A 24830-nucleotide genomic window follows, 5' to 3' on the forward strand; every position below is an offset into this window, starting at 1 on the left:
GAACCGAGATACAACTTTTTTTTTTCTTTTCTTTTCTTTTTTTCAATGATGATACAACTACCCGCTTCTCCCCCCCCCCTCCCCACCCCCCCCCCCCCCCCCCCCCCCACCCGGCCCCCCGGACGAAAACACCGCACACACACCGCACACACACCGCACACACACCGCACACACACATAGAGCGTAAAAAAACCTATGCTCTTTGCATACATCGATCGCACGTACACCTCGTATAGCGTACACTGTACATTAGGTCGACTTTTTGTTTATGTGAACCGACTATGGATCGGAATGTGAGTTTTCCTCTCACAACGAGTCGTAGAACTTTTGGATTCCGAGATGAACGTGCCATCAGAGATGCTGTATTTGGTTAGTTCTTGATAAAGCTTCGATTCTTCATTCTTTCGACCTTGCATTCCGACAATAGCTCGAAATTCATCCCCTGTATCGCAATCTTATTTCTAGTGCCCCACATATTGCTTTTCATGTTGTGTCTGGATCTACGCACATATCAGTTGGTGCATGCTGCTGATCTGAATGTGGTTGAATTATTATGCAATCATCATGATCATGTAACTAGTCATTGTTTGTAGATCTCCGTAACGTCAGTTCACTTTCTTCCACTCACACGATAATTGTGAATGATGGCGCACTGCAGTATTGTATCCTGTGCCATGTGCCGTGGGGGAAAGAAACATTATGAGGAAATGCTTTGCCAAGTTGAGCATACAAAAGCCATACACTCACCCATGGGTCATACTCATAGTCGTCTTTGGGTGCGTTCGAGCGCTCTCCTAAAGCGCACTGTACCATACCGTACTCGCGCCAGAGGAGCGCTCGAACGCTCCTAAAGTGTACTGTAAATTACCATACTGTACCGAGCCAAAAGTGGACCACTTCCCGATGTGCTCCAAAAGCGTACCAAAAAAGCATACCAAAAGTTCATTGTACAAAGTGTGCGCGTATCATGCGTATACGTCACAATGCAAAGACATCATTCTCTTTGTTCGGGACAGCTGTAAGAAGTTCAAGCGCCAGGTGAATGACATTCTTGCTGCAAACATGCGTGACCTTTTCTAAAAATAACTCGTGAGGTACGCTTTCTCAACAGAGCGCTCGAACGCTCCAAAACTGGCACGGTTCGGTACCGTACGCTTTGGTTCAGTTTGCTTTGATTTGCTTTGGTTCACTTTAGAGTGCTTGAACGCACCAATACATGTACATGTGACATTCCGCTTATCTGTAATTTCATGTCATATAAGTAACAATACGATATGTCATGTATGTGAATGAATCTGTCTCTGATCATCTGTGAGCAGCTGGTGAGCTGCTAGTTGAGTGGAGCTGTCCTTGTCCTTGTTCAGTTTGGGTGTGTTAGCAGCAGTGGCGTATCTAGGGGGGGCAAGGGGGGCACGTGCCCCGGGCGCCACTCCTTGGGGGCGCAAAAAACGAAAAAAAAAACGAAAAAAAAAAGAAGAAGAAAAAAAAAACGAAGAAGAAGAAAAAAGAAAAAAGAAAAAAAAGAAGAAGAAAAAGAAAAAGAAAAAACTCGCCCGGAAAAGGGGGGGAGGGAGAATGGTGGGGGGGGGGGGGGGCAGAAAACCAAATCAAACAAGATAAAAACAAAACATGATGATGACGCGGACAAAATGACAATGTTTATTGTGTTCACACAAAAATTCCATGTTCTGTCAGCTGAAATACAACAATTTTCGGCTCGCTCGCTGCGCTCGCTCGCCAAAATTTATATAAATAAATAAGGAGGGTAAGAACAAAACGTGATGATGACGGGGACAAAACGACAATGTCTATTGTGTTCACACATGTCATTTTATATTTAGCAAGCAAAATGTTTCACGGAGCAGCGGCTGCAATTTCTTTCGTTCTGAAGCGATCGCCAATTGGATCAAAAGAACGCGCCAACGGTTTCGAACATACGGGGGGGGGGCGCAAACAAATCAAGCAAGATAAGAACAAAACGTAATGATGACGAGGAAATATGCAAATTTCGGCTCACTCGCTCGTACAATTTAGAGTATTTTTTTCAATTCCACAGTTTGTTGGTATAAATCGTTATCTATAAGGCCGTCACTATTATCTTGATTAGGATTGTAAGATTAAATAAGCAAAAAATGACAAGAATTCAATGTCTTGTAAGCTGAAATACAAAAATTTTCGGCACGCTCGCTGCGCTCGCTCGCCAAAATTTATCAAAAAAAGAAAGAAAAGAAGAAGATAAGAACAAAACGTGACCATGACGCGCACAAAATGACAATGTCTATTGTGTTCACACATGTCATTTTATATTAAGCAGGAAAAATGTTACAAGGAGCAGCGGCTGCAATTTCATTCGTTCTGAAGCGATCGTCGATTGGATCAAGAGAGGACACCAATGGTTTCGAACATATGGGGGGGCGCAAAAAAAAAACAAATCAAAAAAGTTAAGAACAAAACGTAATGATGACGCGGAAATATGCAAATTTCGGCTCACTCGCTCGTATTAATTTAGAGTATTTTTTTCAATTCCACAGTTTGTTGGTATAAATCGTTATCTATAAGGCCGTCACTATTATCTTGATTAGGATTGTAAGATTAAATAAGCAAAAAATGACAAGAATTCAATGTCTTGTAAGCTGAAATACAAAAATTTTCGGCACGCTCGCTGCGCTCGCTCGCCAAAATTTATCAAAAAAAGAAAGAAAAGAAGAAGATAAGAACAAAACGTGACCATGACGCGCACAAAATGACAATGTCTATTGTGTTCACACATGTCATTTTATATTAAGCAGGAAAAATGTTACAAGGAGCAGCGGCTGCAATTTCATTCGTTCTGAAGCGATCGTCGATTGGATCAAGAGAGGACACCAATGGTTTCGAACATATGGGGGGGGGCGCAAAAAAAAAACAAATCAAAAAAGTTAAGAACAAAACGTAATGATGACGCGGAAATATGCAAATTTCGGCTCACTCGCTCGTATTAATTTAGAGTACTAATATTATAAGTCCTCAGTTTGTTGGTATAAATCGTTATCTATAAGGTCGTCATTATATCTTGATTAGAATTGTAAGATTTGATAAGCAAAAAATGACAAGAATTCCATGTTTTGAAAGCTGAAATACAAAAATTTTCGGCTCGCTCGCTGCGCTCGCTCGCCAAAATTTATAAAAAAAAGAAAGAAAAAAGAGATAAGAACAAAACGTGATGATGACGTGGAAATATACAAATTTCGGCTAACTCGCGCGTACTAGTTTAGAGTACTTTTGAAATTCCTCATGCAGTTTGTTGGTGTAAATCGTTATCTATAAGGCCGTCACAATATCTTGATTGGAATTGTAAGATTTGGTTAGCAAAAAATGACAAGAATTCCATGTTTTGTAAGCTGAAATACCAAAATTTTCGGCTCGCTCGCTGCGCTCGCTCGCCAAAATTTATCAAAATTCATTACATTTAAATCACCCTCAAAAGACCCCTTTATAGCGCTTGAAAAAGCATATCATGTGGACTCGGCCTACCGGGATGGGGTTGGGGTTGAACACTTTTTCAGAAATTAGGGGCGCAATTTTCGCGCTTGCCCCGGGCGCCGTTTTCCCTAGATACGCCACTGGTTAGCAGGCCATTATATTACCCACCTTTTAAGTTGGTAAACTTCGTGTTGATGTCAAAACCTAGTTGAGTTGAGTGTGTCACTGTGTGTGTGTGTGTGTGTGTGTGTGTGTGTGTGTGTTTTGTTTATTTTTTTGCCTCTGTCTTTTTCGCTTGTTATTAGGTGATACGCTATCAGCGTATCACCTATTGTGATTGTCAAAATTTCTCTTTTTTTTTATTCTTCTTTCTTTCTGCCACATTTTGTGTCGTCAATATCTCAACAATGACATTACGGAATAACATAACATTTTCAGTCAACATGTCTCATAACAATATCTAGCCACAATAAGGTTTTCATGACAGTAACATATCTATGACGTCATCTAGGCGCCATTTTGTGATTTTCGGACCTTGTCACATGATCGATCATAACTTCATAACTAGATATCATTTCTGTATCATTTTCGGTGGACATAAAGTTCAGGTCACGCTCTATCTTACATTTTAACGCTAGTTACCCAGGTCATCATTACGCGCGCGTTTGCGCGCGTCAAAATTTTAAAAGGCTCAAAACGACTTCCCAATGGGAAATCTCGAAGTTTCAGACAATTTTAAGCGTTTCAAACATTTTCTAGCGTGCGCGTCCGTCCGCGCAATTTCGCGCGCAGAGGGCGTAACTAACATGAAAATGCAATTTTTTTGACCGATTTGGATTTCTGATACTTTGAGTAACAATATTCATTGATTTCCGATCGATTTTGACCTATAACAAAGGAATGCACTGGCGTCAAAGTTGAAATTCCGCGCGCGCGTCTTTCTGCAAATATAGTGAAAAAACATGTCTTTGTTTATTTCGCCATAGCTCTTTAAATCGTCCATTGACCCTATATTTCTCTTGCATATTACAAAAGCATATGAATTGGAAATAACGTTTCAAGTACCGATATTGCCAGGAAAACTCATGACGTCATCATATCATCATCTGAAATCAAAAAAGTGGAATTAATTTTTTTGAGGTACTGTTTCTGACATTCATTTGCTCGTATCTCTATTGTTTAAGCTTAATATTACCCCAAATTCAGATATGTTTTGCTTTGAACATTTGCCTTTCAAGTCCATGTCATGGTTTTAAAATTTGATGACGTCATCATACTTTAAATTGTGATTAAAAGTAAAGACACAAAATCGGACAAGTTTACGTGTTATGTCTATGGGAGGTGATTTTTTTAAAAACCATGCATTGACTTGACAACGTTTAAGCACCTTTATCTCAGCTGATTTTGCTCTATTTCCTCTGAAACTTTAGTATGTTGTAGCTGAGACAATAAGCTGCAGTAATCATGCATTTTATTCTTTGAAATCTTTTCATCAGATTGACAATTTTGCAGTTTAAAACTGAAAATGAAAATGGAATGTGGACAAAACGATTCCTCATGTATCTTTCACATACATAAGTTTACTTTCCCCATATTTTCTCGTCGAGACGTATGGCCGAGTGGATAAAGGCGACGTCTCAGAGACTTGAGGTTGCGGGTTCGAACCCCACAAGATCACGAAACAAAATACTTAGCTATTTTACTTTTTTTTCTTCAATTTTGTATTACATATTCGTCCATGTAGAAATCACGTTCGTATATAAACGCACCTATACACACACACAGACACACACACACGCCATATCCCTCTTTTTTGTGTGTTGGAGACCACATTGCTTCGACTGCAGCAAAATTTTCCAGGTTGACTTTGTCAAACCGATCATAGTATGTAATGACGACGACTGAGGTGTTGTACTTTGAACAATTGTCTTTCAAGACGATGTCATTGTTTTGTAATTTGATGACGTCATTACACTGAAAATTGTGATTAAAGGCAAGGTATCAAAACCAGCCGATTATAGGTTTGATGTCTGCGGGACGTATTTTTCCCAAGTTGCCAGAAATGGCATAGCGACCTCAGTCGTTATAAGGCCGCTTTTCCGTCTAGCAATGCAATAGATGTTCACACGGCCACGTTAGTTGAGTGGGCATTGACTTTCCCCCTGTTACATCTATACATTGTTGTTGTGGTTTTTTTTTGTCTTACCATTTCCGTGGATGACCCGTGGCCGAGTGGTTACAGAAACGGTTTCGCATGCACGCTCAATATAACTTCAAGGTGCCTATATCACATTCTTTTCTTGTCCATCACAGATGACCGTCATCTGATGACCACAAGCGTATCACCTAACTCGTCCTCAATGTGACGAGTTTTCATGTCTCGTTTATATATTATTTTAGGGGTCTACATCTCTCTGTAGCTCTTTTTCACAAATGGAAAACACTTCCAGCACACTTCCAGCTCCCAGGCCAATGTATCATCATGCGCATGTCAGATTGTCGTTAACCCGCTTCCCTGTGCATGGCAGATTATTATTAACGCACTTCCCTGTGCTGCGCATGGCAGATTGTTGTTTATAACCCTATGGCTATGCACACACCCACACCCTAACGAAAATCTGCCATGCCGCACTCCCACTCCGTAATAACAATCTGCCATGCGCAGCACAGGGAAGCGCTGTAACGACAATCTGCCATGCGCACGACGATACATCTATTTAAAGGGGATGGATAGTAACTGATCAGTGGGAATCAGTGGGAATGCTGAGGGATGATTGTTCCAATCCTTGTGGGATTCATTTAAGAGTACATGATATATCTATTCTTGTGTGAAAATTATTTGCTTCAGAATGGTCTCATATTCAAGTAATGTGCAGTTTAATGTTTCCAGGTAAGCGTCCCTGGTCAGTGACGGGGCATTAATCTGCACATTACTTGAATATGAAACCGTTCTGAAGCAAATAATTTTCACACAACAGTAGATATATAATGTACTCTTAAATGAATCCCACAAGGATTGGAACAGTCATCCCTCAGCATTCCCACTGATTCCCACTGATCGGTTACTAGCCATCCCCTTTAATGATCCCACTCCATTCCATAATGTATTTCATTTCTTTTGTTTGTGGATGGGACTGAAGCACACTCTCCACAGAATAATGTTGTAATTGGATTTACTTTTCTTAACCCTAAACAGACTGGGGGGGGGGGGGCCTAAAAGGCCCCCCCTCGACATTTCGCGCGATTACTCTGCAACGCGCAATGCTCTCGCCGCGATGCTCTATGACTTTTTTCTTTCGAGTTTCCCGCACATTTTGACACCAAATTTGTGACGCCCGGGGGTTCGGTTCTGAAGTTACATAACTTTTTGTACATGCACGTGAGGCCGAAAATGGCTCAAAAATGTGATTTTGTGTACAAAGTCAATGCAAATTGAGTTTTTTCACATGGTTCATATAAATATGCTTATTTTTACTCTCAATGGCTAAAATTAATTTGTTTTAGGAGTATTATGCTTCAAAAAGTGTCTGCCACAAATTTTGTTGAAAAAACAAGAAAAACAAAAGGTCGAAAAAACATGGAAATACATAAGAAATTCATAAAACAATAAAATAGATAAGAAATTAATTTTGATACTCAATTTTTTTTCAAATGCATTTGCTAAGAATGCCACACAGAATAATTAGACCAAAAATGAGCACTTTTCGAGCTTTATTTACTGATTTAGATCAAAGAGTCTGATTTCTTGCATAAATTAGCATAATTAATCAAAATAAAATAAAAGAAGACTATTTTGTAAAATTTAAATATACGATCTTGTAGATTACATCGCACACTACCATTGTGCAAATTTCTGCGGCGATCGCGCGATCCACGGCCGAGATCTTAAGGGGGGGCCCTTTAGGCCCCCCCCCCCCCCCCCCCAGTCTTTCGAGCTACCAAAATAGCCCAGTCTTTTTAGGGTTAATGCATTTCTGATTTTTTAGGTCATATGTATTGAACAGGTTTTTGTTTTTTTCAATGGTAAATGTAAGTGCTGAATCAGCTTTCTCTCATTTTCGATGTCCAGGCAGCAGGGACTTTGTGCAGCGCTTGCAACTGGATACAACATTAGATGTCCACAGAGGATGTGTATGTACATATTATCAGTATTTTCTCTTGATGACAACTTAATTCAGGCTCCCTCTCTCCTACATAAAATGCTTGTGTGTTGCAATTTAATGAATTCATGTTACCATCATGAAAGCCATGTATACAACAAGTATTCAAGTGTATTTTCAGTATTACATGTACATGTATTTAACTTTTCTACTTTTATATGACTTATGGTATCATTCTTACCACACATGAAATTGGAACATGATATGGTACAACTTCTCTTAGTTATTGCCACACTTTCATGCATTTCAATTTGAATGTCTTTTTAGAATAAGTTTGACTCAATTTCTGGAATATTTGTGGTTGATCTGTGTAGTCATGTCCTTTCAGCTTCGTCTAACTACTCATGCTTAGTCATTGGCCAGTGGTGGGTTTTGTCAAACCATACACCTCTACCTGAACTATCCTTTTCTGCTATTTTTATGAACTCAGCATTTTTCTTCACCAATTCATCAACTTCAACCAATGATATATATAAACCTAAAAACTATGATCATACTGCTAAATTCTGCTTATGGATTGTTGGTTCAGATGGGTGATGTTTCCTTTACATACTAGAACACCATACAACTGTACATGGGAGCACTGTGCAGAACTGCCAAGTCTCCCTGATTCTGCAGGAGTCTCCCTGAAAATGTCAAAATTTGTTCATGTCTGAATAAGAGAATATTAAAATCTCCCTAATTTGGGAATTATTTTGAAATGCATGTATCACACAGATCCCCAATTGCTGTGTGGAATCTCCCTGATTTGGATGTGGGAATGTTGGCAGACCTGACTGTGCATATGTGACCCTGCACCTCAAAACAAACAAAAAGTTGCCAGACATGAATTTTTAGTTAAGACCATATTCTGAAAGAGCAGACTTTAAGCTTTAAAATGATGTATAACTCAAATCAAATGGACTCTCCTAACCTATCTAAATATTGAAAAGAAAGCACAAACTCAGGAAAAGTGTGAATTGAGAAAAGAGGCTCTGAAGTACAGTGTCTATTCAAGCGCTTAATCCTTACCAAACCGTGCTGGCTGTGCGATGAATGGGACAAAAAACAGGAAGTAAACCACCAGAGTAACAACAATGAAGGGATTATTAGATTTAACTGAAATTAAGCATGCCTCATTAACACATTCTGTCCATAATTAATGCCAATTTTCAAAGCAGTAGCCCTATCCTGTCAAAAGTTATTAGAGTTGAAAGTGAAGAGTGTGGACAAGGTTTTTTCAGAAATGAAAAAGGGATTCCAAAGACACACCTAATCACACTATTCTACCAAAAATGTTCAAGATAAACTGCTAAAAAAACACACTTTCCTGCCCGTTTTATGATACCAAATTTTAGCACAATGTAAAAGAAGACCCGCTCTTTCAGAAAATATGAAAAAGTCAAGTTCGGCTAGATTGACCCATTTCACTTATTTTCACTCCTCACGCAAAATCAGTGTGTGCGACTTTATGTTCGTTTTGAGGTGCACGGTCACATATATGCATAACCTAAAGCTTGATTCATAACCTCTGCTCCAGGTAAACTCCATCTGCTGGAATGACACTGGCAGCCTGATCCTGTCAGGCTCTGATGACAAGAAGCTTTGCTTCACCAACCCTCATAACAGACAACTCGTCACCAGTGTTCCCTCAGGCCATAGATCCAACATCTTCAGTGCAAAGTTCTTGCCATACACCAGAGATCAGCAGGTAATTACCTCCGCCGAGGGAAGAGGTTATGTTTTCATTACCGTTTGTTTGTTTTGTCTGTGTGCAAAATAACTCAAAAAGTTGTGAACGGATTTGGATGAAACTGGCAGGAAAGTTTGAGAATGACACAAGGAATAGTTGATTAATATTTTGGTAGTGATTCAGAAATTTTTTATGGATTTTGTGAAGCATTTATATTTTGGCAGGTTGGGTCAATGAACTTGGGAGTTCAAACTGCACAATTTTGAGGTTTTTATATGCGCACTAAAGTGCATGCTCTAGGAACTGGTAGGGCGAGGCGCGCCGCCACGTGCAGCCGAGGGTTGATGATACAACAAAATGCTTATTTTAAGAGTGGGCTATTTTCAGCATGCATAAATATTATATGAGTGGAAATCACTGATCTCTATGAAAGAACAAGATCAGTGGTGGAAAACCTGCTTGGCTCTGCTATCAGAGTGCTTTTCTAGTTCAGCATGCTCCACTTTAGAGACAATCCCATATTCGTCATTTCTACCACTTTATCTATACTTTTTTTTTATGCAGGTACTGCATCTTGTTCATATTAATGAATTTTATAATTAGAGAGAACAAGCTCCAAGGGGAAATTGAAGTCAGATGAATACAATGGTATAAGAGCAACAAATCAGTCAAAGTTTTATTGAGATGGCAACAAATATACAAAAAGTTTTTGAACATGTGAATGTGGGTCAGTCATCTAAAGTGGCTTTCAACTAGGAACTTATTTTAGGGTATAAATGTGACATTGCTTGCATAATCTCCTATTTGGTTGTGTCAGAAATGTCATTTACTTCACACTTTCTGAATAAACATAGTTTCTTCATGACTCTTCTCAATGTGTATCAAGATCAAATGGTAGACCTGAAAGATGTAATTATTTTGGTGTGAGATATTTTAGTTAGATATCTGCTCACACACTGTAAGGATTCCCTCAAATAACTGTCATGGCATGCTCATTGTAGGCACTTTACATTTTTTAGAGGACGAGTCCCGAGTATACTCGGGCAGTCGTCTGTGGGAAATGCATGTTGTAGCAAAATCAGTCCGTCCTCAACGAGTTAATTGTCCTGTTTGATACTGCTCTCAAACTCTGAATGATAAATTGCTTTGCTTTCACCAATATGACACTTATTTGAGGTGGAATCCCTACGCTCCTATTGTCTGCAGCCCCTGCTGATAGCATTGCTCTTGGAACCAAGCATGTTTTCACTTTGCCACTAATAATAGTATATAGCAAAACAAGAAACTGCTAGAAGTAAAACTGAATCCAGGAGGCAACTTGTGGAATAACACATTGAAACACTGTATCAACTGGCATGTATGTGTGTACAGCAGTGCCAATGAAAGATTGGGGAAGCATTTCTGACTTTGTTTTTGTTGTTGTTTTTGTTGTTGTTGTTTTTGTTGTTTTGTTTTTTGGTGCATTTGATATTCACACTTGTCCCAAAACTCTGTGTGAATTCATCGTTATCTCATGTTTCATTTTATCCAGGTAGTATCATGTTCAGGGGATGGATGTATTATTTACACAGATGTAGAGAGTCCAGCTACATATGGGCAGAACATCTTCAACTGTCATCATGGTACAACATATGAGGTGAGACGTCTGCTGTGGGTGAGATGACTGTCTGTAGCATTTTGTCTGGCACACTATTGATAGTTTATTGCCCGAGTTCAACCAGACACATGGATCAAGACAGAAACAAGTGCCTACACACTGGTAGCCTTGAGCCCGAGAGAGTTATATTTGAATCATTTACATGAATTGAATTTGCATACATACATGAAGTCCCGTTGAGACAAGAGATAGCCTGGTTTGATGTGTGGGGATTTTTTTTTTTTTTAAATGTTTGTCTTAACAGGGTGGTATTTTGAGAACCCTGAAATAAGGAAGATATTACAGTTACATGTAAATGACAGCATCACATATGTTGTGGTGTGCATTTGTCACTATGTTTAGTCACATTTAAAATGTTAAAAAGTGTGTATTGCCGACGAATATTTGTCTCCTTTGGCTACAATTTTCACAGAGCTATCAAGTCATTAGCTCTCAAATGTCATTAACAGTAATTCTCCTGTATACATGTGATTTTTTTTTTTGATTTTTTTTTCTTTTTAATTATGGTCAGAGGTGAATTGAGGATGGATGAGGTACATCTATTGAAAGATTACATCTAGTGTTTACATATATGTAGACCTCTCCTAACCATGGAGCAATGTGATGTGTGTGTGGTGATATGGTAAATAGTGTTTCAGCCATTCCATTGTCAAAGTGTAAAGTTGATTTCATTTGTACTTCCAGGTCGTGACCCTGCCCTCTGACCCCAACACCTTCATGTCATGTGGAGAGGATACCATGGTGAGGTGGTACGACCTTCGCATAAAAACCAGCTGCTCCAAAGAGAACTGTGAGGATGTGAGTGCTTCAAATGTTCTTTTGAGTCATTGCACAGATATTTCTCAGCTGTTGTTAAAAGTAAAGTGCTGCAGTGAAAATATCCATTTCTTCGTAGGACTACTGTCAGAAATGTGGAATCAAAGAATTTATCTTTGCATTTTGTTGCCTTCTGCACATATAATCCACATCATGCAGTTTACAATTGTGAACATATTAGATACGCACAAAGATGCAGAGAATTTATACTGTGATATCGAGTACCAAAGTTTTTTATTGTATGTGCGTAATTGCGTAATATACTTCCCACTTAAATGCTTTTAACATTACAATGTAGATGAGAAAACATGGAATTTTCTGCTTTATTGAGATGATTTATATACTTGACTTAATTCTACTCATGGGGCTCCATCTTGAATGATTGTGCTTTTTGCGTACACCAACCTCTCAATTACAACTATTGCTTCTAGTCTAATATGACATGTTACCGTAATTCTTTCATTTAACCTCTTTCCATCTCTTTTCTCTCTCTTTCTTGGTCCTTTCCTGCTCTCTCACACACTTAAACACATCCCTACATATTCACTCTCCTCTATTTTTGCTTTCTCCCCTTTCATGTTATTTTCTCTGAACTGCTGTAATCAGGATGTATTGATAAATTGCCGTCGAGCTGTGACTGCTTTATCAGTCAATCCTGTCCTTCCCTACCACCTGGCCGTAGGCTGCTCCGACAGCTCGGTCCTCATCTTTGATCGCCGAATGCTGGGCACAAAACTCTCCGGTAAGATATCAGAGTGGTGCTACATTGCCCTTATGTGTCATAACCCTTGTGTGTTCTCTGCTGTGACTTAGATATTTTTGTAGTTTGTGATATAAAAAGAACAAGGTTTAGACTGAATATATTAGGGTAATCGGTAACAGCTCTTTCTCTTTCATTCAATATACGAAAATGCAATGGGAACTAGTTAAATTATTTGTATGTTCACCTTGAAACAGTGTAGTATATTTAAAGTCTTCACCACTTTTCATACTTCTTTTTACAAAGTTTTCACTCCTTATGTTCTATATTTTCAAGGAAATGATGCAAAACATGCCTTGTAATCCAAGATATTTCATACGTTCAAGTATCCATATGTGACCCGCTACAACAAAAGGATCCTAATGTCGCTGACGGCTGAGCCGAGAAAATCAAGTTTGAAGTCACATCATCAAAATTGGTCAAAACAATCAGATTTCTGTTTTTGGCATAATTTTGTAGTCTAATGTTTTGTCTATAATCTGTCGAAATTTCGAAGCTAAATGATCAAAGAAAAGGCAGGAAATCAGCGTTTTTCTGGGCCATGATTTTCAGACTTCCAACGTAACAGAAATGTGTCCGAAGATTGGGATTTAGCGCCACAGCTTGACTCCGCCCCTAGCAACGAGGGAGTGATCTTATTGGTCAGTGTGTGGCATCCTGGTTACTGATTGGTCGTGCGTAGACCACTGGGGCTAAGTTTGAATGAACATCGCTGAGGTCGCTAGGAGCATACCTTCTATTGTCAAGTGGAACTGTCTTGCCTCCCCTTGATCATGATAGCATCGGAAGGAAAACTTTGAAGGCGTTTTTCTCGAAACTCTGATTTCCTCAACCACTTGACATGCAGTAATAAAATCATCGATATCTCTGCAACCAAATGCTTTTATGAGTTGTGTTATATATGAAATTAAAATCAAAGAGTAAGGGAATAATGTCATGTCATTTTCAGAAAATTGTCCTCCCCTGACTTTCGGATCCTTTTGTTGTAGCAGGTCACAATGTTTATTATTGAGTGAACTGATTACATGTATGAAAGTTGTTGAGAACTTTTCAAATTCTTTTGTAGAGGTGATTTTGAATCACACATTCTATTGAAACAGGTGAAATTCTTGTTTCAAAATCCAAAACACAGCTAAGTTATGGTGAGTCCATTATTTCAATATGCATTGATGTCACTGCCCATTCTATACACATTCATCTTGCTATTCAGGGAACTCAGTAGGGCGGGGCATGCAAGGTATCCTGAGCAGATTCTGCCCCGCCCACCTGACGAACAAGTACAGTCGCCCCACCTCCCTGACTTACTCCCGTGGTGGAGACAGTGTGCTGGTCAGCTACTCCTCAGACTACATCTACCTGTACAGCAGCAGCATGGATGATGAAGGGGGCGGGGCTAAGGGATATTTGGGGGATGGGTCACTGGCTGAGGCTTCGGGGGAGGAGCTAGGTGATGACAGGGATGTGGTAAGTTGCTCAGTTTGATTCTAGAAGCCCCTTTCCATGATGAGTGAAATTGTGAAGATAAGGAACTTTGTTATATGATTCACTTTGTACAAGATGGAAAATATATCATTTCTTAGCCTTGTTCAATTCATTAGGCACCTTTCCATGGTCATGTTATATGCACAGGGGCAAAGACAGAGGAACTTTTTCTTTCATGTGACATGAGAACCAAGAATCAAGTAAATTATTGGTCTATAGAGCATACAGGAATATTTATATGATAGTCATCAATATGACTCAGTAGATGTAGTAATGTGCACCAGCTCTACTGTCTGGGTAAATTATTTCCTCTCCTCTCAATGTGCGTTAGTTCAAAATTATTCTACTCCCCTCGATGAACACTTTAGAAAGACAGAAGTAGCCTGTTGAGTTACATGTCTCTCTCCATACCAGTCATGTCACAAATTGAGTGCAATATAGTAAAATCGATGTCCATTCTCATAATGTTGGATGATTGTGTATTTAACCATTAAATACAAGTATGTCCCCCCCCCCCCCCCATATCATATTTTCTAGATATCACCAGGTAATCCAGTCAAGCGGCTAAGATTACGAGGGGACTGGTCTGACACGGGTCCAAGAGCCAGGCCTCGAAGTGAGCAGACAGAAGGTATGCCTACATTCATTTGTGACTTTGGACTGATTCTTAGCCTCACATATAACATTACAGACAGGTACATTAAGGGAGAGTGAAACCCATATATACATGTGGATTAACCCTATTAAGCCCAAGCTATTTTGACCCCTCGCAGGCCCAAGGGGGGGCACATTGTGCCCCCCCTATATAACTTTTTTATTATTTGATGTATCATCATCATATTTGGCACGTGGGTAGAGTAACTCATACTCTACATGACCATACATTTGAATTTTCACAAGGTCACCCATGGAGGGCGCTATTCACAAAAATATAAAGAAAGACATAGGAAACATGCTAAAAACATGATTTTTTGGTATAATTTCTTTATCCCCATTATATATGTCCTTTTATAGACCAATCATTTTCATATTTGCCACAAATGATAAGCAAGTGGAATTTTATTATTTGTTATGTTTGAAAAATCTCAAGGTCACCACATGGGGGCGCTATTCATATCAACATAGTGATACATTATGAGACATGAGATGAAATGTTTGGGATGGGAACATGTATAGTTATGACATTTGATATTTGCATAATAGTGGAATTTTGAGATTGCAAATTGATAATATGATAAACTAATGATATTAGAGGCATAAATTGGGTGAAGGAATCAAAATAACTCAAAATATAAGGGCAATCTGTAGAAAATATTATTGTTTTTAATTATCTCTATTATATCTATTGTTTTATGCCTTTGTCACATAAAAACAAAGGAAATAATAAGAAAAACTTTCCAGGACCATAATTACTTCAAATTTTGCTTCTTCAACAAATTTCAGCCAAGAAACACCCATTTCATACACTGTAATGCTGTTAAATGAAATGGGAACAGAAAAAAGATGCAAAATCTGACTGACATGGTTGTCAGTTTATGGTTGCCATGGCAACCAGCAACATCAAATATAGCTAAATTATATATCAAAATGTTTCCAATAAGATTTTAGGAAAAGTCACCAAATTTGGTTGAAATCGGATTAAGGACGAAGGAGTGGCAAACGAAAATCTGGTAGGGGGGGCACAATGTGCCCCCCCTTGGGCTTTATGGGGTTAAGGGGATGCAGCAACATTAGTGGAACCCATCAGTGAAGTTTAAGGAAAATCGGACAATCGGTCAAAAAGTTATGAATTTTTGAAGCTTCAGTGCAGCCATTGCTAGTCTCCAGAAAACTATGATATTTTGTGAAATCACATACTGGCAAAGATATAAAGGAAACATATAGAAAAATTGAACATATTTTCACTTTTCTAGCTTATTGACAGAGGACTTGACTTACCTCTTTGAAGAGCATACAATGGTAGGAAATTTCTCTCCACTTACAGCACATCTGACATGTTAAAGGTTTCTGGGAGAAGCATCATTGTACATTTACACAAATTTGTTGATTGTGTTATAATGACAATAGTTATTATTATCATCATCATCATCATCGGTGTCAGTTATGTGTTATCATTATTACGTAGTGCGATTGTACCAACATCATTTTTGTCTAATCATTATAGAAGAGCGTCCTAGGCCAACCATCATCCAGAGGATGTCTGAGATGCTAGCCCGCTGGCTGGAGGAGTCCCCCTCTGCCTCCGGACGATCTCCTCCTCGAGATGGCCGCAGGCAGACAGACCCCGCCTCATCGTCCGCATCCTCCTCCCAGCCATCGCCGGAAAGTCCACAAACGGGCGGGGCAGCGTCGGATGGAGCCACTCTGGGTGCACAGTCCGCCAGGGACCTCATCAGCAAGTTTGAGTCAGGTGCAAGTCCCGCTGGTGGTGGAAGTAAAGCCAAGGTTGGAGGGGCAGCAGGTGGTCCTTCCAAACCCACCAAGGGGGTCAAAGGTCAGGGTGATGATCGAGAAACAAAGAGTGATGACACAGACAGGGGGTTGAGGCAGAAGGAAAAGGTGGATGGTGCCTCCGTCAAGGGTTCGGCAAGTTGTAGCAGTTTACCAGGGGATAGTCCAGGGTCGGAAACAAAATCTAAGTCAGAAGAAAAGCCATCCAGTGCGTCACTGGGTCAGAGTATGAAGGAGCCATGCCAACTTGGAGCCGATGGAGGAAAGGCAGCGGGCTTGGGTGAGACCTCACAGGATGGTGGAAGTAGTGTAGCAATGACAGATGAAGGGGCGGAGAGTGTGAGGGGAGATGGATCAAGGTCCAGCAAGGAGGAGGACAAAGAAAAGAAGCCGCACACTGTCAATGAAGATGACAAAAAAGGCATCTTTGCTCTGGGAGATCGGATGGAAGACAAAAATCCACAGGTGAGAATTAAAGTTTGTTGACATCTTTGTGACAATCCCAATGAAAATATGTCATTGTTGTATGTATCTGACAAGTGCTGTCCCTTAATGATAATCCTGTATCGAAATTAATTGAAAAATAACTGTGATGAATTTTATATCACAGATCTAAGTGATATCAATACAATGTATTATTTTTGCTAAATGTTTGAGAAAACACTACTTGTTAATGTTTACAGATGCACACCTGGCCAGCTTGTGTTTTCAGAGAAGTCTTATAGAACAGCAGACAAAATAAACAATTTATGATTAACAGTACAAGAATTTTTCTTGTGGATTACTAAGCAACTACTGAACCTTTTTATTTCTGATAGTGCATGTAATGGATCAGGGGCAGATCCAGGAATTCCGTGAAGGGGAGGTGCCTTTACAAAATTAAAGGGTGGTGTTCGTACCCCCCCCATTTTTTTTCTTTTTTATTTATTTTGTTTAAACAAAAATAAAGAGGGGGTGCACCCCTCTGGATCCACCATTGCAGATGATGTTGAGATGGAAATTTATCATGTGATTGCAGACAAGATGAAGATTATTTTTTCAACACCATTTCCTCGCTAGCCAAGACTGACCAAACAGAGTAGCCTGGAGCACACCAAGTCACGGAGGAGGAGTGTATGTGAAGGGTCAAGGAGTCCATCAGAGCTGGCGTCCAGTGCGGCTAGCTCCAGCAGCAGCCTCTCTACCACTGGTATCACAGAGACCAGGTCTTCGCTGGATGAGGGGAAGGAGAAAGGACCGAAGGAGGAGGGGAGGAGAGAAGAAGGAGCAAGAGGAGGAGGAGGTGGAGGAGGAGGAGGAGGAGGAGGAGGAAGGAAAGAGGGAGGAGAGAGCAGTAAGAAGGATTCCAGTGGAGCCAGTGATGGTAGAAGTGGTAGTAGCCGGTCCATGACGTGCAGTGAGTCAGACAGTGAAGAAGACATGGCTGTGATGGGGGCAGAGAGGGTCAAAAAGACACCGGCTCCAAGGGAAGCACCCCACCAGTAGGTTAACCCTTTGACTACCAAGTTGATATCACTGTGCCTGACATCTTTGTCCGAGTCCTATGTTTAGAGAGTATCCACTCTCATCACATCAAGAACTTACTCAGTACAAACTTGGCATAAACTAATTCATAACATGGATTCATGCCAGTTACCTCGAGGGCTCTGAAACATGAATACCCCTAAAAAAAAACTTTAAAAAAATGGAAGAAAACAAAAATATTGTGTCATTTTCTAATGACAACCTTGTCAAGGGTATATATCCGTTGTTCTTGTATCCCAAAGGCAATGTAAACTAAAAGACATTTACATCCAAGAAGGATTAGTAGAATATGTTCAGCATCAAAAGTATTTTGAAGCTGCAAGCAGTCACAGAGCTGCATCCTCAGATTTGCCAGGAGACTTGCTTAAAATGCACTAATGCCCAGTCTTTGTAATATCTCCTAGTTTAAGTCTTCATGATTATGATGTATCAAGGTATAATATGAAAATGAAGTTAAAGTGAAATTAAATATTACATTTCTCCTTTAATCCTGTTTATCATTGATGTTCATAATGCAGCTTATACTGTTACTGGTACCCTGAAAGTGTGAATGATTAATGTCTCCAATATCTTGTAAACTTCCTAAGTGCTGAGAATACCGTGAATACCCCAAGGAGCTTTCCCATGAGCTTGCAATGCAGTCATCATGCACATAAAGATCTCCTCTGTTTTTTCATACTGATAGCTGCATCTTTGCCTCTGTTTCTCTCTATTCATCTCTCAATTTCAATATTAGTTATATGAGACAGGTGATAAAAACATCTCAGAACCAAGGGACGACATGACCTCATATCTCACTTGGCATATATTCAAAAATGCTCCTAAACCATTTTTGAATATCAAATGTACTGATTTGAGTTTCCAAACTCTACAGTCATTAGTGTAATCCAAAACAATGTTTGTTCATTATTTGATGTCAACATTCAATTCAATTCAATTCACTTTTATTCGGCTCAAAATAAATCAAAAGTACATTATATACACAATAAAAACAAAAGCAATGCGAATATACACATGCACATGTTAAGGAAATCAATGTCAACATTGATGTTATTTTGCGAAAATGTTGCAAAAATGAAAAAGTTTTTGGTTCTCCTGAAAGTTCATGATTTCTTATCTACAAGATTTTGTCACTCCACCGACAACCTGTTATGAACTGTTCCCTCTTTTTGTCTAAAAAGTGAAAAATGCGTATCTGACATATTGTTGCCTGTCATATTCCCAGACCAAGGGAGAGAGTACGATCAGAGGCTGAGATGAGATTGAGGGAGCTCTTTAAAACACGCAAACAGGAACGAGAGACGGAGGCTAACTTTATCAAGAATGTCTACTCTCCTTCTGTCAAGATGGTTTTCAAAGGTCATCGCAACTCAAGGACAATGGTAAGACCTCATCTCACTCAGAACAGACATTGATTGTGTCCCTGTTGATCATACAGTCCAATCAAGTTCTGATTTCATAGAGATGTTTTGGTCAACATCCTTGATTCTGGTAGATTTTAATTGATAACTTTGAATGTCATATCTCAAACTAGACGTAGTCTGAAAAGAAGGGATACCGATAGATTTCAGAACAGTTTGGGAGTAGAAGAGTTTCAATGTATTGCAAAATGCAGAGCGACTACACCATTCCACTTCTGCAAAGAGAGTCTGGATAGCATCACTGTGAATGTATGTAATGACACCATTTGTGACATCATTCATCTTGTCTTTTCACCTTGCATCTTTGGAAGATGAACAAATTTTGTATGTTTTTCTTACACTCAGATCAAGGAAGCCAACTTCTGGGGTGATCACTACATCGTGAGTGGCTCAGATTGTGGACACATCTTTTTCTGGGATCGCCACACGGCCAAACTTGCCATGCTGCTAGAGGGCGACAAACATGTTGTCAACTGTGTCCAACCTCATCCTTGGGATCCAAGTAGGTTGATGTCAGAGTTTTGTCAAAAGGGCGTGTCTACAACAAGACTGTAGTCATTAATCCTTCCCTTTAATCTCTTTCAATGAATGTGAGGTATATCTGTGAAAACTCATGTGCAAAACATTAGATATGAGAAAAAGTGCTTATCTTCCTACAATATGTTGTATTGAAGCTACAACGTATTTAGATAAAATCTGTCCAAAATACATGTACCCATTGTGATTGATAGCCATTATAAAAACATTAAAATGAATTTTTGGCCGGGGAAATGTTGAAATAGAATGCAATGGCAACATACTGCATAAGAGTTAGAGAAGATGTTTAAATTGGCATTTCTGTTTCTGTTGTACTGTATGAAATCTGTGTCCTGAAATGAACATGGGTTTGGAACATTACAATTTCTCATTTACTCATTTATTGCTTCTAGGTTCAAACAAATGTGCGTGTGTGTGTATGTGTGTGTGTGTGTGTGTGTGTGTGTGTGTGTGTGTGTGTGTGTGTGTGTGTGTGTGTGTGTGTTTATAGCAGTTATAAACCTTTTACTGATCAACTATTCATATATTCAATCTTTGAATTAACTGTTAACTACAATTAATCTTACATATACATTGTATTACCCAGAAGGGCTTGGTTTTCAATGGAGACAGAATCTATGGAAATTGAATTTGCACTTCTTGTCGGCTGTTGGCTAAGTGTGTGTGATCTCTCGTCATTCTTCACCCATTCTTATCCCTTTCTTCCCCATTCAACATCTTCTGTCCAATCTCACATTTTTACCTTTTCTCCCATTACCTCATTCCATTTCCTGCTCTCCCATAACTCCACCCCTTCCCCTTCTTTTGTTAACCCACCCTTCCCTCCTATCACCCCACCTTCCCTCCTATCACCCAACCCTTCCCTCCTATCACCCCACCCTTCCCTCCTGTCACCCCACCCTTCCCTCCTATCACCCCACCCTTCCCTCCTATCACCCCACCCCTCCCTCCTATCACCCCACCCCTTTCTTCCTCTCCCATAACTCCACCCCTTCCCCTTCTTTTGTTAACCCACCCTTCCCTCCTATCATCCCACCCCTCCCTCCTATCACCCCACCCCTCCCTCCTATCACCCCACCCTTCCCTCCTATCACCCCACCCTTCCCTCCTATCACCCCACCCCTCCCTCCTATCACCCCACCCCTTTCTTCCTCTCCCATAACTCCACCCCTTCCCCTTCTTTTGTTTACCCACCCTTCCCTCCTATCATCCCACCCCTCCCTCCTATCACCCCACCCCTCCCTCCTATCACCCCACCCTTCCCTCCTATCACCCCACCCTTCCCTCCTATCACCCCACCCTTCCCTCCTATCACCCCACCCTTCCCTCCTATCACCCCACCCCTTTCTTCCTCTCCCATTACTCCACCGGTACCCCTCCTCCTCTCCCATGACTTCACCCCTTTCACTCCCATCACCTCACCCCTTCATTCTTCTCTTTTTGCTCTACCCTTCCATCCCATCACTCCACCCTCCCTTCACTCCCCCTTCCCTTCTCTCACATGACTCCATCCCTTCCCTCCCCTACTGTCACCCGCCCTCTTTGCTCTTCTTCTGTCACCCCACCCACATCCCCACCCATCATTCTACCCCTTCCCTCTCCCCCCTCACCCCATCCCATCTCTCTCCTGTTACTCCACCTCTATTACCCCCCATTAATCCACCCCTTCCCTCTTCTCCCATTGCCCCACCCTCTTTCCTGCACCCCCATCACCCTACCCCCTTTCTTCCCAACCCACTCCCATCCTCCCATCCTCCTCCAGTCCTGGCTACCAGTGGGATTGACTACAATGTGAAGCTCTGGGCCCCTCTTGCTGAAATGCCATACTTCCCAGAAAATTCAGCTGAGGTATGTAAGAAGTCACTAGATGCAGACTGCATGCTGTGTTGCCATAGATACAGAGTATTGTTTACTAAACTTTGGCCACCACGCCAACCCTTCCCTTGAGTGAACATCTGAATTCTAACTGTATCTAGGCAGTGTACAATGCTAACGTGTGTCTTAGATTTGGTCTATGTTTTGTTTTGTTTTGTTTTTGTTTTTTTGCCAACATTGTTTAGTGCTGTTCCATGTCCTTGCTTTGTCACATGGAAAGTTGATTATGAGTATTTTCAATTCCAAATTTTATTCTGGATTAAAACTTTAATGTAGCTTTGGTGAGAAAACAGTGTGTGAAGGAAAATGTATAATTTCTGTTCTTGATTATTAAATCTACCCATGTCCATTTTACTCTCTAGTGTTAGAGAACAAGTAAAAATCTGACACAAATTTAGATGCTGATATCACCTGTGTATGTTACAAAATATCACAGTGGATATTAGTATGTGGGATCAGCAATCCAGAAACATATTTTCATTCCTCCTCAATCCACTATGCACCTTAAGTTGAATGTTTAGATATACATAGATACTACATGACTTCCCCAGATATGAAATAATACAAGTCATAATTGCATGAAACAGCTGTAATACTACTACGGTTTATATTGATGATGATGATGATGATGATGATGATACTAATGAGGGAAATAATAATGATAATAGTTGTGATGATGACAAAAATAATTATAATGATAGTAATGAAAACACCACCACAACAAAAATAAGATTCTTCATTCTTTTCAGATTCATTGTTGTGGAATATGTAGACGCTGATGCTAGAATGTGGAATGTTTCTTTGAACCAGGTGATCCGAATCAATGAATTGATGCTTGAAGAGACGAGAGACACCATCACCGTCCCTCCCTCCTTCATGCTGAGGATGTTGGCCTCCATGAATCACATCAGAGGAGGTAACCTAGCAACAGACTGATGGGATGATGGGAATGGTGTCATCATTCCTCAGTTGATGATGATGAAGATGATAAGTGGCAATGTGATGATGGTGATAATGAAGATGGTGGTGATGATGATGGTGATTATGATGATGGTGATGGTGGTGAAGGTGATGATGATGATGATGATGATGATGATGATAGTTATGGTGTTGATGATGACAGTGATGGTGATTATGATGATGGTGATTGTGGTGATGATGGTGGTGATGATGATGATAGTTGTGGTGATGATATTGATGGTGATGATGATGTTGATGGTGATGATGATGGTGAGGATGGTGATGCTGTTGCTGCTGATGATGATAGTGATAATTGTGATGACAAAGATTGTGATAATAATGACTGATGAGCATTGTGATGATTGTATTAATGCAATGATAGAGATGGTTGTTATACTAATCATGTTTACAAGTTTCATGATACATGTTGTAGTGATAGTGAATGAGCAAATGTATGATTTAAGAAGTCAATATACTGATTAATAGTTTTCTAGGGACTTTGGCATATAATAATGTTTGGTTTTGGCACAAGTGCAGAAATTTTGTAGTTAAAATGTTTTCTGTAGCATAATCTCTGTGGCAATATACCCTTTTATTGTCCCCGCCGAACGAGTTCGAGCAGGGGACTATGAAACGGGCTCCGTACGTGTGTGTGTCCGTCCGTGTGTCCGTGTGTCCGTGTGTCCGTCCGTGTGTGCGTCCGTGTGTGATCAAAATGTTCAAAATGCTACTCCTTCGCCATTTCTAACCCGATTTTGATTCTGTTTGCTTTATATGATAGCACTACATGGGAGCTTTGAAATTTCTATACAGAATTTCAATTGTGACCTTTGACCTTGACCTTTGACCTATATTGTACATTTTGCTTCAAAATGCTACTCCTTCGCCATTTCTAACCCGATTTTGATTCCGTTTGCTTTATATGATGGCACTAGGTGAGGGCTTCAAAACTTCTACACAGAATTTTGACCTTTGACTTCTTTGACCTTTGACCTTGATATTTGACCTATATTGTACATTTTGCTACAAAATGCTACTCCTTCGCCATTTGTAACCCGATTTCATTTCCGTTTGCTTTAAGTGATGGCACTAGGTGAGGGCTTCAAAACTTCTACACAGAATTTTGACCTTTGACTTCTTTGACCTTTGACCTTGATTTTTGACCTATATTGTACATTGGCTACAAAATGCTACTCCTTCGCCATTTCTAACCCGATTTTGATTCCGTTTGCTTTATGTGATGGCACTAGGTGAGGGCTTCAAAACTTCTACACAGAATTTTGACCTTTGACTTCTTTGACCTTTGACCTTGATTTTTGACCTATATTGTACATTTTGCTACAAAATGCTACTCCTTCGCCATTTGTAACCCGATTTCAATTCCGTTTGCTTTAAGTGATGGCACTAGGTGAGGGCTTCAAAACTTCTACACAGAATTTTGACCTTTGACTTCTTTGACCTCTGACCTTGATTTTTTTACCTATATTGTACATTGGCTACAAAATGCTACTCCTTCGCCATTTCTAACCCGATTTCGATTCCGTTTGCTTTATGTGATGGCACTAGGTGAGGGCTTCAAAACTTCTACATAGAATTTTGACCTTTGACTTCTTTGACCTTTGACCTTCATCTTTTTACCTATATTGTACATTTTGCTACTAAATGCTACTTCCGGCGGGGACATATATTACGCACCGCGTAATTTCTATTTTTCCTTGTTGACTGTGTGAATATTGTTTAAATCCTTTTTTTCTTCTGTTGGTATATTTGTGGTTAGATCGCAGAAGATCCCAGGATCGTCCCTCAACCAGCGAAAGCTCAGATGACTAGCAATGAAATTCTTGGCTGCAGGCGAACATACAACTTGAGATATCCTTAATATGCAATTTTCATATTGGTATTAAATGCAATCTGTTCCCAGTTCATACATGGTATCCGACTCTCAGGGCTGGTAGGATTGCCCAAAAGTCTGTCTGATAATCTGGAGAGTTTGTAGGTGTGTTCATTCATTCAATGTGCAAAGTCACAATAGATACTGGTCTGCTTACTTCAT

General features: G+C 40.0%; 1 protein-coding gene across 1 annotated transcript; it reads left to right on the top strand.

Moving 5' to 3' along the window:
* Positions 1 to 242: 242 nt before the first annotated feature.
* On the top strand, positions 243 to 24830 carry LOC139710743 (DDB1- and CUL4-associated factor 6-like). The gene is made up of 16 exons (XM_071622660.1): positions 243 to 369; positions 7532 to 7593; positions 9142 to 9312; positions 10826 to 10930; positions 11636 to 11749; positions 12374 to 12509; positions 13738 to 13991; positions 14547 to 14640; positions 16174 to 16925; positions 17520 to 17742; positions 17794 to 17941; positions 19210 to 19366; positions 19751 to 19907; positions 21705 to 21790; positions 22628 to 22733; positions 24555 to 24830. Exons 1-16 carry the CDS (start codon positions 282 to 284, stop codon positions 24605 to 24607), a joined length of 2706 nt encoding a protein of 901 aa, XP_071478761.1. The 5' UTR covers positions 243 to 281; the 3' UTR covers positions 24608 to 24830.

This window comes from Diadema antillarum, unplaced genomic scaffold (assembly GCF_040938485.1).
Source record: "Diadema antillarum isolate AM-2024a unplaced genomic scaffold, OU_Dant_1.0 seq00001558_RagTag, whole genome shotgun sequence".
In the NCBI taxonomy this organism is placed as follows: Eukaryota; Metazoa; Echinodermata; class Echinoidea; order Diadematoida; family Diadematidae; genus Diadema; species Diadema antillarum.